The 15,858-nt window shown below is 44.7% G+C and overlaps 1 protein-coding gene across 4 annotated transcripts in view; it reads right to left on the bottom strand.

Annotated features, from left to right (window-relative positions):
* The window catches only part of TM6SF1 (transmembrane 6 superfamily member 1), a 30,383-nt gene extending 18,009 nt beyond the window's left edge, over positions 1 to 12,374 (bottom strand). The window contains exons 1-6 of one of the 4 annotated variants that reach the window (XM_075006590.1): positions 11,926 to 12,374; positions 11,376 to 11,396; positions 9,013 to 9,116; positions 5,232 to 5,329; positions 4,004 to 4,107; positions 2,327 to 2,409 (exon numbers count right to left, since the gene is read on the bottom strand). In XM_075006590.1, the coding sequence (XP_074862691.1) occupies positions 2,327 to 2,409; positions 4,004 to 4,107; positions 5,232 to 5,329; positions 9,013 to 9,116; positions 11,376 to 11,396; positions 11,926 to 12,017 (502 nt within the window). In that variant the 5' untranslated portion in view covers positions 12,018 to 12,374. The other 3 variants (XM_075006592.1, XM_075006591.1, XM_075006593.1) reach the window with 3 other exon arrangements.
* Positions 12,375 to 15,858: the final 3,484 nt, after the last annotated feature.

The following is a 15,858-nucleotide window of genomic DNA, read 5'->3' as shown; positions in this document are numbered from 1 at the left end:
AAAAAGTTGTTACACAGTCTGCTCTAGATAAAGTCATCTTTACCCCAAAAACACAAAACAAACAAAAAGCTGACACCTTTAAGTCTGTTGTTATTCTGTTTGTTACATCTTGGTTTCTGAGGTGGAACAGTGACAATGGTTGGGAGAAGGGTCACTAAAAACAAAAATTCTGGGCCAGATCCCCAGCGGCTGTAAATCAATCTGTATGGCTACGTCTACGTGAGAAGTCGCTGTCAACAGAAGTCACTGTTGGAAGGGATTTCCTGACAAAACTTCTGTAGACAAATTGAGTCTACACAATCCATTCTGTTGACAGAGAGCAGCCCAGCTGACCAGAAGCTCTGCAAACAGTGCTGCCCGGTAAACTGGAAGCCCTGTCTGTCAACAAAAGGGCCCTGGAGCATCTACACGGCTGTTTTGTCGACAGAACACTGTCAAGAGAGGTGTTATACCTGAATGGGGAGAGGTATAATGCTGCCGGTAGATGTGCATTTTGCATGTAGATGTGTGGTTTTTCCTGTAGATGTAGCCTATGTCAAAATCTGTGACAGAGAGGACTCCCTGAAAATCAGAAATCTTGAGAGGTGAAGAGCATGTGGAGCATAGTAAAAATCTAAAATGTCCATGTGTAAGTGTGAGTGAGAGAGAGAGGACTGACTGATCGGGCTGAACCGCAAGTGCTCCATCCCAGCTATCAATACCTGGGCTGAGATTTTCAAAGCCAGCCAGTGGCTGTAAACACATTAACATTCATTTTGGACAGTAGTGTGTCTAACCTACCTCTCCGCTCAGTCGTCTTTAAAAAAATCTTAATTTTAGGTTTTTTGCAAGAGGGAAATAATTTATGTAAAAAGTTTAAAGCATTTCAAGTCAATATTTGTAAGCTTCAAACATAATTTAAGAACAGCTTCTCAAGGCCCAACAGCTGTGAACTTGTCCGTCCAAAGTTCCAGGAAATCAAAGTTTCTTTTGAGCAGTGAATACATTCCAGAACACATCTATAAAAGTGCCCTTTGGGGGCCCTTTTGCCCTGCTACCTAACTTTAAACCAGCAAGTGCTTTTGTATGCTAATCTATTGATGAAACAATTTTTAAATACTAATAACAGACACAATTATGTTCTCCTGTTCCAAACTAAAACACGTTGGCTACGTCTACACTAGCCCAAATCTTCAAGATGGCCATGGAAATGGCCATTTCAAAGATTACTAATGAGGCGTTGAAATACATATTCAGTGCCTCATTAGCATGCTGGCGGCTATGGCTCTTCAAAATTGCCGCTATTCACTGCCGCACGTCTCGTCCAGAAGGGAGTCCTTTTTGAAAGGAGCCCTCCAACTTCGAAATCCCTTTATTCCTATGAGCAGATAGGGTTAAGGGGATTTTGAAGTTTGAGGGGCCCTTTCGAAAAGGACCCCGGTGCGGATGAGCTGCGCGGCAGCAAAAAGCAGTAATTTCGAAGAGCCGCGGCCACCGGCATACTAATGAGGCACCGAATATGTATTTCAACACCTCATGAGTAATCTTGGAAATGGCCATTTAGGCTAGTGTCGACACGGCCATTAAGTCAATGAGAATCTTTCTATTGACTTGTGTGCTTTGGATCAGGGCCTTATTGCCAATGGCAAGATAAGACAATACACTTTTTTTTTTTTTTGGCAGCATGGCACAGTAAATCCACATACTTCCCAAAGTAAAAAAACATCCTTGTTAACTGTTCTGTTCATATTCCTAAAGTCCCTCCAATGTTATATTAAAGAGCAATACGGTATACTGTAAGGTCCCCACATTCGTGAACTTAATGTTTGTGAACTCAATTATTCGTGAGTGGCTCCAGGGTGGGGAGCACCCGTGCCGCTTCCCAGGGCCCCGGGCAGGAGTGCCAGTAGCCGCTGCTTACCTGGGGCCCCAGGCAGGAGCGCTGACAGCTGCTGCTTCCCGGGGCTTTGCGGCTGGGAGCGCCGGAGGCTGCCATGGCTTCCCGGAGGCTCCATGGTTGGGAGCACTGGAGATGCTGTGGCTTCCCTGAGGCTCCAGGGCTGGGAGCACCGGCGGCTACCGCAGCTTCCTCAAGGCTTGCGGGGGGGTGGGGAGGAGGAGTGCTGGTAGCCACCACTTCCCTGGGGCTCCAAGCCCCCACCATTTGTGAAAATCAACATTCGCGAGGGTTCTGAACATCGAACCCTCACAACTGTTGCAACTTAACTGTATTTTGGTTATGAGATTATGTAGCCTGATTTTTTTATTAAGCCAATATAGGCAAGAGAAATCAAAACCATTTTCATGCTTCAAATGGAAAAGTTGGTTATCAGAGTTATCACCTTACCCACAATAGTTCCAGGCAGAAAGACAATAATGCTCATGCCAATGGATCCCAACCAGTACAGGCCAATGTTTCTGTAACTTTCTCTGAAACAGAAATAATTTGTTTAATGAGCCATCAAAAGAATGTTACCATCAAAAACTGTTCTCAGAGGTTATACTGATTTCTGCTGGATGCATCGTAAGAGAGAAGGTCTCTTAAGAGACCTCTAGAGAAAAGGGTCTCTAAAGTATGTTTACACAGTGGCATTATTCCAAAATAAATTATTCCAGAAGAGTTTATTTTGAAATATTGCTGCTACACACAAAATGCATTTCAAAATGGTGCTTAGCTCTTTCGAAATAAAGTGTCTACACACATAGAGCCCACTTCAAAATAGAGCCATTGGATGCACTGTGGCTTATTTCAAAATAGGTGCTATTAGCTGTGGCCATGTCTACACTAGCCCCCTCCTTTTGGAAGGGGCATGGTAATGAGGGATTTCATCAGATGCTAATGAGGTGCTAGCATGAATATGCAGTGCCTCAGTAGCATAATGGTGGCCGTGCACAATTCGAAAGTACTGCTTTTGAAACACATGCTGCCCATGTAGACAGGGGCCTTTCGAAAGGACCTCCCAGTCTTTGAAAGTCCCTTCTTTCCAAAACCAAATAGGAAGAAGGGGCTTTTGAAGTCAGTAGATTCTGTGGACAAAAATGCTGTGTGGGTGCTCTAAGGGACCCGGGGGGGGGTCTTCTCTTGACAGACAGGGCATCCAGAACCATGGGCGGCCCTGTCTGCTGTGCTTCCAGGTGCCTGTTTTGTTGTGAGAGGGGCTGGGCAGTCCAGGCACTCTGTCGACAGAGTGGAGCAATCTTCCAGTTGGCTTTTGTGTGTGGCCACACTCTGTCAACAGAAGTTTTGTCGGGAAATCTCTTCCGACAGTGACTTCTGTTGACAGATCACTGTAGTGTAACCATAGCCTCAGAGAGAAGAAGAGAGAGCCTCAAAGGTAGTTAAGCTTCTAGCACCATTTGACCATCTGGGCCTAATGCGGTTGTGAATGGTGGACACAGGGGAGTGGTAGAAACAAACCTACGGGGTTGGGGGGACACTTTGCATTTTTGTGTATAAACCAGATAATTATATAAGCAATATGGGATCATATGTTTAATTGCCTGTTTTGTCGGAGGTTTACTCACACAAAAGATGACTGGGTACCTGTTGCATAGGCTAGAAAATAAATTGCTTTGCATTTTGTGTTCCCAAAAGGTTCCTGTTTCAAAACAGGATATTTTGAAATATTTTCCCTTCCAGTGTGCATTTAAATAATTATTTCTTCAATTTTTTCAACAAGAATAATAAAACCAGCACTACCATCAAAACATTCACTAACCAATCTAATTAACTGCATGCATTTTGAATTATTCTGCAAAGGCAGGAGAACACAAGTTGATTTATTTGCTCTCTCTTATGCAACTGAAACAAGAGGCCACCAAAAGAGTGATCTAACTCTGCAGAGCCATGAAATTTCAGTAGGGCTTATTTTCGCCCAAGGAATTTACACAGCACCAAAAAAATATTTTAAAAAACCCTCAAAAATTTAAACATTGCATAGCTACAGGACACGAATTTCCTTTGCAACTTCTACAGGGATGTTCAAAGCTAAACCAATCGTACATAAACATCAGACTGACTTACTCCCATGCAATAGCTGCCACCATTAAGAGATACATCAGATAATGCACAGAGCCATCCCAATAGCAGATCACGTGGCCATGTGCAGTGTTCAGATGAGGCTCCCCCTAAAGAAAAAGGATTTTAAAACAGTGCAATGGCAAAGGAGATTCAATGAACCTTGAACATGTATTAAGAATAGCAGGTCAACAAGCTGGAGTAAAGTGAGAAGTGTTCACTCAGTCTAGGGACCCATTTTTTCCTGGCTGCCAACTCTCATGTTTCCAGGCATCCCTATCATCTAAGAGCTAGCACAAAATAAATTCCAAACAGACACACCCTTTAGACTATTGTATTGCGAAACTGGGTGCACTCTGGTTAGGAGGGGGTTCTGCCGTGCTCCTCACTATTTGGGAGCAAGCTACTGAAACGCTGGCCTGCAACATTATGGGAAATTTTGTTTCTGAAATAAAAATTCAAAAATCTTAAAATGACACATATATCTGTGATGAAATTTAAAGACTGATTGACTTAATTCAGCAATGATATATTTAACGATCCAGAGACCCATCACTATTGCTGAGCACATTAACAACAGCAATGTTTAAGCTCATGGGGCTCTTGTGCAATTTTTGGTGGACACCGTAGAGATTCAGCAGAAGACAGATTCTGCTAACTTGATATCTGGCATCCTCATGTTTTTCACTCCACTTTGGTTTCTTTTACTAAAGGGATTAACAAAAACACAAACATCATTTTTCTTCTAGGTGAAGCTTATAGATTTTGTAATACTTCACTTTAACTCTTCATTAATGACTGCTGAATTTTTATTGAGTTATGCAGAAACGCATGCATCAATTACACTCAATGCCATAGACATCCACTATGAACACTATTATTGCATCTACATGACATAATAATGCTGGAGTTTTAGTCAATGAAATTTTTGTCAGTGACTTTAATGAAAATAGAGCCAAACCAAAGAAGATTGTTTTGGACACATAAATACTGTTACTTATTTTGTTAGGAGAAGAGCCAAATTGCAGTCGTAATATATTTCAAAGCCGATATGAAAACAAATAAATTACAGTATCATCTTCAAGGTCCAAAACATGAAATAAATTACACTGAACTTTATATAATGTTAACCTTCTATGGCTTTTTTCTGCCATGGGCTTTTTTGTAAGAAAGATTTTATCCAATCATTGTCCTCAAGCTTTTATTTAAATTCATAAGCTAAAGTATTGTTTACCTCTTTCAAGTAGTATGTCATAAATCCATCAATAATTCCATCCTGTTCAAGTCCAATTATAAGATTCACTACACTGGTAAAAGCAAATACAGCATAAACTGTAGTAATACAAAAAGAAAAGGAGAAATTACTTTATTTTAAAAGGCTTTCAAATCCCAGGCTGTCAATATATAGTCTGAAATATTAAACTGTTAAGGAATTAGCATCTAACTGGGGAGGGGAGATTTAAGTTTTGCCACCAAAACATCCAGACACATATCTAATGGACAGTGTAACTTGCTACCTACCAGTACATACTTTAAATATTTTAAGATAGCAATATTTTGCCAGAGAGTGTATACCTTTCAAAACAGCTACACTTAATGATATGTACCTCTGTATAGCCACATGCCCAGCTTCCAGTGACCTCAGTGGGTGACTGGCATCACAGGATGAGGACTGGGTAGCCCTCAGAAACTATCATAGAACATAGCCAGCCTCAGCTGCAAACATCTAATCTTCTTGCGGGTAAACTGAACATTCCAGATATACCTGAGAAAAAATGGGAGTGGGAGGGCTGGCACAAAACAGAAGGAAAATGTGACTTGCCCACTCTGTAGTGGAGCCGGGTGAACTTGCTTTACCAATATGAGCCATGACCATGTAGAAGACCTATTCTGCAAGGTGCTGAGCATGGGCAGAGGGTGAAGCTGCTGCTTGGGAAGGCAAGCACCCCAGCCTGTAGCCACACACATGCTCCACCCCTGCTTCTCCCAGATCGCCCGGCTATCCCACACCCTTTCCAATGTCTCCCATTTCTGCCTGCTTTCGAAGAATTTATATTAAAAAACTATGGCTGAAGATTCAAGCATATAGGCATAAAGTTGAATACTCAGATTGTGCATCTAAGTATCTATGCAAAGATTTTTTTTTAGAGATGTGATTTTATAATCTCCAGCCACAAACTAATGAAATATTTGAAAGCAAATTTTAAACAACGGTTCTATAGACATAGTAACGCACATCTGGTTTTGTCAGTAAATAGGGTCAGCACATGACCTGAGTAAAATGGGTCTTTCACAGGCTCGGTCTTATGCTAATAGGTCTGGCAAGCTGAAAGACTTTTTACTTTTAAATTAACAGAGACACTTTGGGGGAAGAGTCACCAGTTTGCAAGCTTCAACAGCCTGCTGGGGGAGCCTCAGGAACTGTTAGAATAGGGACAGGAAGAGGGGAGAAATTGAGTGCTAAGACTCAGTGGAGGCATTGCCTCCTTTTGCCTCTTATTCCCGCTGCCCATGATGCTGAATGACTCTGGCTGTGTCTATACTACCAAGTTCTTTGGAAAGATTTTTCAAAGATGGGGGTTGGGCGGCTTTTTCAAAATATCCTGCAGAGTGTCTATAAACAAAAAGTGTTCTTTCCAAAGTAAATTGAAACAATGGCCATGTCTACCTAGCCCCAAACTTCGAAATGGCCATGCAAATGGCCATTTTGAAGTTTACTAATGAAGCGCTGAAATGCATATTCAGCGCCTCATTAGCATGCGGGCGGCCGCGGCACTTCGAAATTGACGCGGCTCGCCGCCGCGCGGCTCATTCAGACGGGGCTCCTTTTCGAAAGGACCCTGCCTACTTTGAAGTCCCCTTATTCCTATGGAATATTCCTATGGAATATTCCTATGGAATAAGGGGACTTCGAAGTAGGCGGGGTCCTTTCGAAAAGGAGCCCCGTCTGAATGAGCCGCGCGGCGGCGAGCCGCGTCAATTTCGAAGTGCCGCGGCCGCCCGCATGCTAATGAGGCGCTGAATATGCATTTCAGCGCTTCATTAGTAAACTTCAAAATGGCCATTTGCATGGCCATTTCGAAGTTTGGGGCTAGTGTAGACACAGCCAATATGTCACTCCTTTCAAAATCGCTCTTCCACTCCCATTTCAGGAAGAATGCCTTCTTTTGAAAGCTTCTTTCAAAAGAAAATGTGTTCAGATGCTCCTCAGGGCCCTTCTTTCAAAAGAGCAGGCCTCGTGGCACCTAATTTTTTGATCCTTGGCCCATTCTTTAGAAGGAGCGGCAACTGTGTGGATACTCTCTTTCAAAAGAGCAGATCATTCTTTTGATCCACTTTTTTGTGTGTGGATGAAGTCTTTCAAAAAAGTTGCTTTGGAAGAGATCTTCCAGAAGGGCTTCTTTTGAAAGATCTGTGTAGTGTAGACATAGCCTCTGAGTGCAGAAAATGGGGGCCTGCAAAACCTTTAAAAATACCTTGCCTCCATAGGCGCTGCTATTATAAAAAAAAAGGTTTCCCAATGTCACAGATTCCCTGACCGTGGAAGGTAGTGCCACCACCACCACAAAGTGAAAAAGCTTAATGTTTAAGCAGCTTGTCTGGGTCTTTCAACTCCAGCCCAGCATACACACGAAAGACACTTTCTCTTGGCAGGTCACTGCTTCAATTCAAAAATCCCTCTCTTCTCCCATTAGCTTACCTGGCTGTCCCCCACAGAGACACATACACCTTACCTCTGGATTTAACCATTTACAGGAATTCATTCAACACTGCATGTATGGCCTGTGGGCTCTGGGCTCTGTCCTGCAAGGTGCAAAGGAGTCAAGGGGTGGAGTTTGCGGCAGCTAAATGAGCCCGTAATTTTTCTTGTGCATTTCCAAACGTTGCCCCAGAATCTAAGCTTTCACTTAAGAAACAATTACATCTCCCCAGCCTTATGGTTGTGACAATAACCTTCAATTATGGAAAGAGTGCTTTGAGGCCAAGATCTTTGCCTGAGTCTCTGGGGAACCTAAAATGGTAGCACTGAGAGGTGAGAAAGACACCATTCACCACACTTTGGTGTTAACACTGAAGCCTAACAATGGCCAGTAGATATTGTTAGTGGAATATTTCTTGTGTAAGAATGAAGAGAGATGATCAGATTATGGCTGTGCTGGTTAGGCCTCAGTTGGAGTATTGTGTCCAGTTCTGGACACCGCATTTCAAGAAAGATGTGGAGAAACTGGAAAGGGTCCAGAAAAGAGCAACAAGAATGATCAAAGGTCTGGAGAACATGACCTATGAAAAAAGGCTGAAAGAATTGGGCTTGTTTAGTTTGGAAAAAAGAAGATTGCAGGTGTGGGGGGCGGGGGGGAACATGATAGCGGTTTTCAGGTATCTAAAAGGGTGTCATAAGGAGGAGAGTGAAAACTTGTTCTTCTTGGCCTCTGAGGATAGGACAAGGAGCAATGGGCTTAAACTGCAGCAAGGAAGGTTTAGATTAGGCATCAGGAAAAAGTTCCTAACTGTCAGGGTGGTCAAACCCTGGAATAAATTGCCTAGGGAGGTTGTGGAATTTCCATCTCTGGAGATATTTAAGAACAAGTTAGATAAATGTCTATCAGGGATGGTCTAGACAGTACTTGGTCCTACCATGAGGGCAGGGGGCTGGATTCGATGACCTCTCAAGGTCCCTTCCAGTCCTAGTATTCTATGATTCTATGGCAAGCTGTACATTCGGGGCAGCCAATCCTGTGGAACCCAATGGCGTGGAGCTGCATGGACACAAATCGCAAAGCAGCCCATTTTCCCTTCATATTTCAACCCCTGTGGAGTTCCTTCAACTTCCACTGGAAGTTGAGGCCCACTTATCCTACAGCATTGGGCCCTAAATTATGAAAAGGTTGCAATCAGGCAAAAGGCATGTTACCCTACAGACATAAATGGTAATAGCCATAAACGATGTCCATGTGAGACGTAGCTTTCAAACCAAACAACAAATCTTAATTACATTTTATTATACTAATACATACCATAAAACAGTGGGTCTTTTGGAGTTTTTCTTTTGACCAGAGTACGAGCTACTAGAGCAACAAAAATCAGAATCAGGGATCCAACTGCTACAATTGCCCAGGAACTGAAATTATTTTAAAAAAACAGAATTAAAAACATGCGCCCACATGACACCTTCAATTCTTCAATTTTTCTTATCAGCTAAGCTCAAAAAAAAATCACTTTTCAAAAGCAACAGTGTACACTCTTCCTTAAATTAAATGCAATTACTAATGAAATCAGGAATTACTGGAAAATTGTTACTGTTTTGAAGAACTTCCATGCCTGCTTAATAATCATCTATAAAAAGAAAATACTAAAACAGCTTGACAAATAACTACGCCAGAAAGCTAGATTGCCTGACTAAATTCAGCTTCCATGCTGACATTGGAAAAAATAGGCCATAAAAGTTATATGCATAGATTTTGAGGTCATAAACGGCTACAGGCTGAACCTCTTTAGTCTGGCACTCTCTCGGCCGGCAACATCCGTAATCTGGCATAATTTTAGTTAGCCAGAGGATGGGCATGGCCAAGTTTCCCGTGGTCCCAGAAAGTTTGTTTACAGCCACCAGTCTTGGCTTTCAGTGTTCTGTGCTGCCATTTAGCTGTAATTTACCCCTCAAAGTGTTTTATGAGCCCAGTAAGTAGTGGAAGTGTTGGTAATGCTGCTAGACACTATTGATCTCCTGTGCCTTGACAAATTCTCTTCTTCGGCACCAATCAGGTCCTGAGGGTGCTGGACTAGAGAGGTTCAACCTGTATTATGAACACTGAGTGAACTGCTACAGTAAAGTACCTATCTGTGAAAGAACAAGTTTGCAAAATAATAATAAGTAATAATTAATAATTCCAAAAAAACAAATTGGTCAGCCTGGTGAACTAGTGCAGTACCCTACAATAACTCTGGGTTCAATTTCTGGAGTCACTCTCCTAGGCCCTAGAGTGCCAAGGGGAAGCAAATGTGACAGAAGTATTCTCAGGCGCTAATGAGGCATGGTACGTGTGACTCATGGTGAATGCTTTGCAAATAGAACTGATGGGTTCTGCATGGGAGGACCTCCTTTTCCATAAGGATGAAGGACATAATATAAAGGCTGGAGATTCCATGTCGGGGGTGTGTGTAAAGTGTTGGTGGGAAATCTTTGAGGCACAGAGAGAGAAAAAAGGAAAACAGTTTTCTGGTGAGCAAAAAAAGCAACGGAATTCTTTTAAAACCTAGAGCAGCAAATTGCACTAAATCCTCTTTGGGACAGATTCTGGAGATCAAACCATTCCCTCTCTGCTTATATACAAAATAATATAGCAAGAATTAGCTAAACCATAAGATTTTTCAAAAATGTATTTAGAATTTTAGAAACATCACGATATGGTTTCAGAAGACGTACTGGTTACGAGCATCATTATTCTCCTCAAGGAAAAGAAATTAGATTTTTACATTTAAATAATATAAAAACTGACAAGAAGTTAAGAATTCAGTTTTACATTTCAGACTTGACCCCTCACTCTTAATCCTGCTAGTTAGCCTTTGTGGATTTTGCATTTGATCTGTCTATTGAGTAAAGCTTGAAGGTCTGAGTACTTCAGCTGTATAAAAAGTGTGGTGGTGTGTGCCTACCAGGAAGAAATATTGGCAATTAATCAAACATTTCCAAACTTTTAGAAATCTGCGCAATTTTACAAAAAATTGCTGACATAACCCCACCTTTCTACCCCAAACCAACTACACAGTCTATTTACAAGCACTAACTTTTTGAAAAACTTTTTGGCAGTGGGGTATACTGCCTTGTCTGATGTTAACTGGGTCCCTGTGCTTCTCTAATCCTGCAGTGTCTTGGGAGACAGGCTCTTGAGATTTTTTTTCTTTTCTACCTTTGAAGTCAAACGTTTATCTCAAGCGTTTGTGGAACTTTGTACAACTCTGGGAAGTCTTCAGGGTCCTTTCATGAGCACAGTTGAGGAAACTCTCCCTTGGATGGTGGCAGGCAGAAAAACTGAAACTACTCCAGTTCAATAAGAATTAGCATCTGATTCTTCACCCACTGAGGCCAGCAGGAAACCCTTTAACTGACGTCCAGGGCAGCCTGAGGATGACCGTAAGCTCTGATGACTCTGGAGCTGAGGGAGGGGGGCGGTGACTTCCAGAGGACTGAGACAGGAGCCCCTCAGGGATGTCTGTAGCAGGGCCCAGGTACCGTCTGGGGGCTGGCGTTGGGCGCTGCAGTTTCCAAGGGAAAGCCACCGAAGAGCTCTGCCCAGCCGGCTTGCACAGCAGCAGCCCGAGGCGGCGCCGCCGCAGGTGAGATACCGGCGCTCTCCCCTTTCGTGCCACTGGTTAAACTCACCGATTTGGCGTGGTTGTTTTGCTGCAACGAGGGGCAGCCTCTTGCTCCAGCTCCAGCCCCAGCCCCAGCCCCGGGCAGCCCCGGGACCCAGCGCTCAGCTCAACCCGGCTTCTGCAGCCCCGTCCTGCCCAAGCCACTTGTCCTGCTCCCAGCCTGACTCCCCCAGCCCCTGTCCCTGCCCCGCCCGAGCCCCTGGGGCTGCCCGCCCCTTCCCGCCCGCCGGCTATTGTTGTACCTCCGCAGGTCCTCGTTTGTCCGCCTGCTAAAAATACTCCGCCAGCGAGTACCCTGGGAGCGCGCCCAGCCCGGGATCGACCCCCACCTCGGCTCCCTGTGCCCGGCCCGGGATCGACCCCCACCTCGGCTCCCTGTGTCCGCCCCGGCCCGGGCTCCAACCCGGGCTCAGCCCCTCCCCAGCTCCCTGTGCCCGGCCCGGGATCAACCCCCTGCAGGCTCCCCGTGTCCAGCTCGGGACCTGCCCCTCCCCGGCCCAGGACCTGCCCCTCCCCGGCCCCCCGCGTCCAGTCCGGCCCGGCCCGGCCCGGCCCACCTGCCGCTGGCGGCGAAGCAGTTGGCGAGGTAGGTGGCGGGGATGGCGGTGAGGGACAGGACGAAGACGCCGGTGGCGGCCGAGGCGCTCATCCCCGCGGCGGCCGCAGCGGCTCACGGGGCGCTCCGCATGGCCGGGGCCAATGGCTCTGCCCGGCCGCCCCGCGGTCCCCGCCCGAGCGCGGCGCCGCCCTGAGACCTGCCCCCCGCGGCCGCCGCGGCCCCGCTCATGGCGGGCTGCCTGGGGGCGGGCGAGCCCCAGAGGTTGCCGCCGCGGCGGCAGAAACCGGAGCCCCCGTTGTTCGGCCAGCGGCGCTGACGGGACTGACAACTGCGGCGGCCTCGCGGCATTCCCCGCCCGGGGCGCGCCCTGCGGCCGGGGCCAGCGGCGCGGGGTCTATTGTGACCTGGCCGGCCCGAGCGAGCCAAAAGCCTTTCACCCCCCCGCTGCACAGGCGCCCGCGGGCGGGAGGCCGGGCGGGGGGGAGGGGGGTTGCATTGTCCCAGGCAAGCTGGCAGCTGGCTGGGAACCCCGGAGCTCCTGCAGGGGGCGAACAGCTCAGTGGCCTGGAGCCAGGAGACCCCTGGGGGTGGTGAGTGTGCAAGGCGGATGGTCCCGCTGTGGTGGTTACACAGCTGCGCTGGCTACGTGTAGGGCAGGCATGGGGGCGGGGTAGCCCTGTTAGGCTCTATCCCGCAGAAAGAAAGGAAACGTCTTTTCAAAAAGTGTGTCCGCACAGGCCAGTCTAGGCTTGCCTTCCTCTTTCCGAAGAGGAATGCAAATGAGGGAAATTGAAAATGCAAATGAGGCACTGATTTACATACTTTATGCTTCATTTGCATAATCTCTTTTCGGAAAAGAGTCTTTTGAAAGAAAGAAAGCAGTGTAGATGGGGGCTCTTTTGTAAATAAACCCCATCTTCACAGAACACTTCTTCCTGAAACAAAATAGGCAGAAGGGGTCTTTCGAAGATGAGGATTATTTCTGAAAGAGCCCTGTCTACACTGCTTTTTTCTTTGGAGAGAATCTCTTCTGAAAAGAGATTATACAAATGAAACATGAGATATGTAATTCAGTGCCTCATTTGCATTTTTATTTCCCTTATTTGCATTCCTCTTTTGAAAGAGAAATGCAAGTGTAGACCTAGTCACACAAAAATAGAGATCAAAAGAGCAATCTGCTCTTTGGAAAAAGAGCATCCACACAGCCCCTGCTTTTTCAAAAGAACAGGACAGGGATCAAAATAATCAGGTGCCCTGAGGACTGCTATTTTGGAAAAAGGGCCTATGGGGTATCTACACATTGTTTCTCTTGAAAGAAGCTTTTGAAAGAAGGTATTCTTCCTGAAACAGGAATGGACGAGTGCTTTCAAAAGGAGCGCTGAGTTCTTTCAATTTAATTTCAAAAGAATGCTTTTTGTGTGTAGATGTTCTGCGTGATATTTCAAAAGAACTTCTAATGTAGATGTGGCCGTTTTAACAATGTGCCTTATTTAACAGTAGAGAAAATTTTTTCAATTTTTTTTTTCAGACAAAAATGTGGGTAAAACCACACTCTGACCTGGCCTTTTGCAGTGTTCTTGCAGGACATGAAATTTACAAGGAAGCTCTCTGCACTAGAAACCAAAGTGAAAACCACTTGCTTATTTGATTCCAGCAAGTTAAGTGAAGCACACAGAGTGCTAGGTACTGGACAATTATATTGAAAGGCAGCACATTTAAAACTGATAAAAGGAGTATTCTAACCCCTCCCCACAGTGATGCTGAGATCACCTGTTGATTTGAAAAAGCATCTCTACCAAGTGAAGGATGGTCTCCTGCATATCCTCATAGTTCTCTAATTTACGTCTTCCTTCTTTCTCTCCATGGTTTGTCCTATTTCTTCACGGCAACTGTCTTTCCTTTCCCCTCTAAATCTGTCTCTAGACTCCCACAAATAAGGGCACAGTATTGTTTGTCAATAGCCTATGCTCCACGACCTAGGAATGGAAGAGGCTTACCACTGCTACTGTTGGTACCTTTTCAGGTCCACTGGATTGGTTATGGTGAGAAGGAGTGGGGTAGGGTGGATCCTTACCCTCAGGATCTTTGGGGGCATACTTAGGGTGATCAATATCTCCCCTGGCCAATTATGGGACATAGGAGAATGACACCACACTGTCCAAAACAGGATGGATGGTCAACCTACCTGGGAGTCAAGTGGTGGCTGCCCTGTGGAGGCTGCCACCTTGCTGGAGGGGGTTGGGGGTGGGGAGGCAGCTGCTGCTCACGGCTGCCCCATTTCTTGGGGCACTGGGAACTCAGCTGCTGCCCTGCCAGTGAAGCTCCCAACTCCCCACAGCTCGGAAAAGTCAGGCAGCAGCCATACGCCATGTGGGACCAGTTCACTGCTCCCCCCAGGCAGGGGAAGTCAGGTAAGAGCTACTAAAAAAGTGGAATACAGGGCAATTAGCCCCCTTTGGCAAAATAAATCCGGATGCCAAAATGACACCCAAAATATGGGGCTGTCCTGCTCAAAATGGGACAGATGGTCACTTTAGGCATATTGCTGTTAAAAAGCTGTATTTACAGCCCTACTGCTACTCTGAGTGAAGCCAGGGATCCATGCACCTTCCAGCTGCACCACAGAGCAGGAGAAACAGAGTGGTGATGATTTTTCTAGCTGCATTCTCTTAGGTGAGTAAACCAAATGCATTTTCATCATCTGTCTGGAGTTACTTCTGGCCAGTGGTGGCTATGCTGTTTCTTCTCCTTGTGTTCTTTCCTGCTTTATTCTATCACACTGAATTGCCTCTGCCTCTTTCAGAGTCTTCTGTTCAGTGGAACAGTCCATTCTTATTCTGTCTTAGTTTTGTCCTAATTATAAACCTGCACATGGGGTGGTGACATATTATTTTCCTCTGATAGGCACATGCTTTCACAAAGCCTGACAAGCCATGAGAGATGATACATGGCATCAAGTAATTTAAGATTGCTGTTGTACTTACAGAAAAACTCCAGCAGATGGCAAAAGGATCCAGATTATTTATACCTGATACATCTGTGCCAGACTATTGTGGTATGATCTTGATTTAAGATAGCTTCTTCCAAACAATTTATTCTATATTCTTATTGCTATACATTTTCCAGTTGGTTATGCTGTAAAATACATTTTATCTAATCAAATTTATGTGAGGAATGGTATGTAGGCAGTATACAATTACCCCTTGTCTTCCTGTCCATCACAGTTGCATTGAGGCATCTCATGTGGAGTGCAGCTGCACTAGAGTACAATGAACACGGGATGTGTCAGAAATGGCTTCCCCTCAGAAATTGATACTGAGCATACCATTTTTCGCATTCCCCTTTTCACAGGCTTAATTAAAAAGGATGTGATCTTTGTAGTTCCTGCACCTCATCTTTCCACATCCCTCAGGTAGGCTGTTGCCAATCCTGTCAGATGAAGTGTCTGTGCCAAAATTTGCAAGCCTCAGAGGTATCCACTGGATTTTAGTTTAAAAAGTGGTTAATAATTTCTATTTCAATATTTAGAAAATGTATGTATGCAATATATTTTAATTAAAGTAATTATTAAAGTTTTGTGGTTTTGGTCACAAATCCATTAAAATATAAATGTGGTATGCATACTTCAAAGGCAGAATTTGAAGAAACTGAAAAATAGTTATTTTAAATTTGTTAAAGTATAAATTTGAGTTGTTCAGTGCTATGTGTATTACAATATAAATTTCTGTAACTAGCACAACTCTGTACAGTTTAGTGCAGTTGTACTTTTTTCATATTATGTCAGGTGATATTTTGCTTGTCTTGTTCTGGAAGACTGGACATGTATGTCCAATTGCAGGAGCGACACACTACCTTAGAAAAGTAGGAAGGTGTCATTTTCATTTCTTATTCAAAATACTATTTAACTTAAATCATATATGAGTGTGGCTAC

The sequence above is a fragment of the Carettochelys insculpta genome, chromosome 12 (genome assembly GCF_033958435.1).
Source record: "Carettochelys insculpta isolate YL-2023 chromosome 12, ASM3395843v1, whole genome shotgun sequence".
Taxonomy (NCBI): domain Eukaryota; kingdom Metazoa; phylum Chordata; order Testudines; family Carettochelyidae; genus Carettochelys; species Carettochelys insculpta.
Note: the sequence above shows the minus strand (reverse complement) of the source record. Positions and strands in the feature narration are given on the sequence as shown.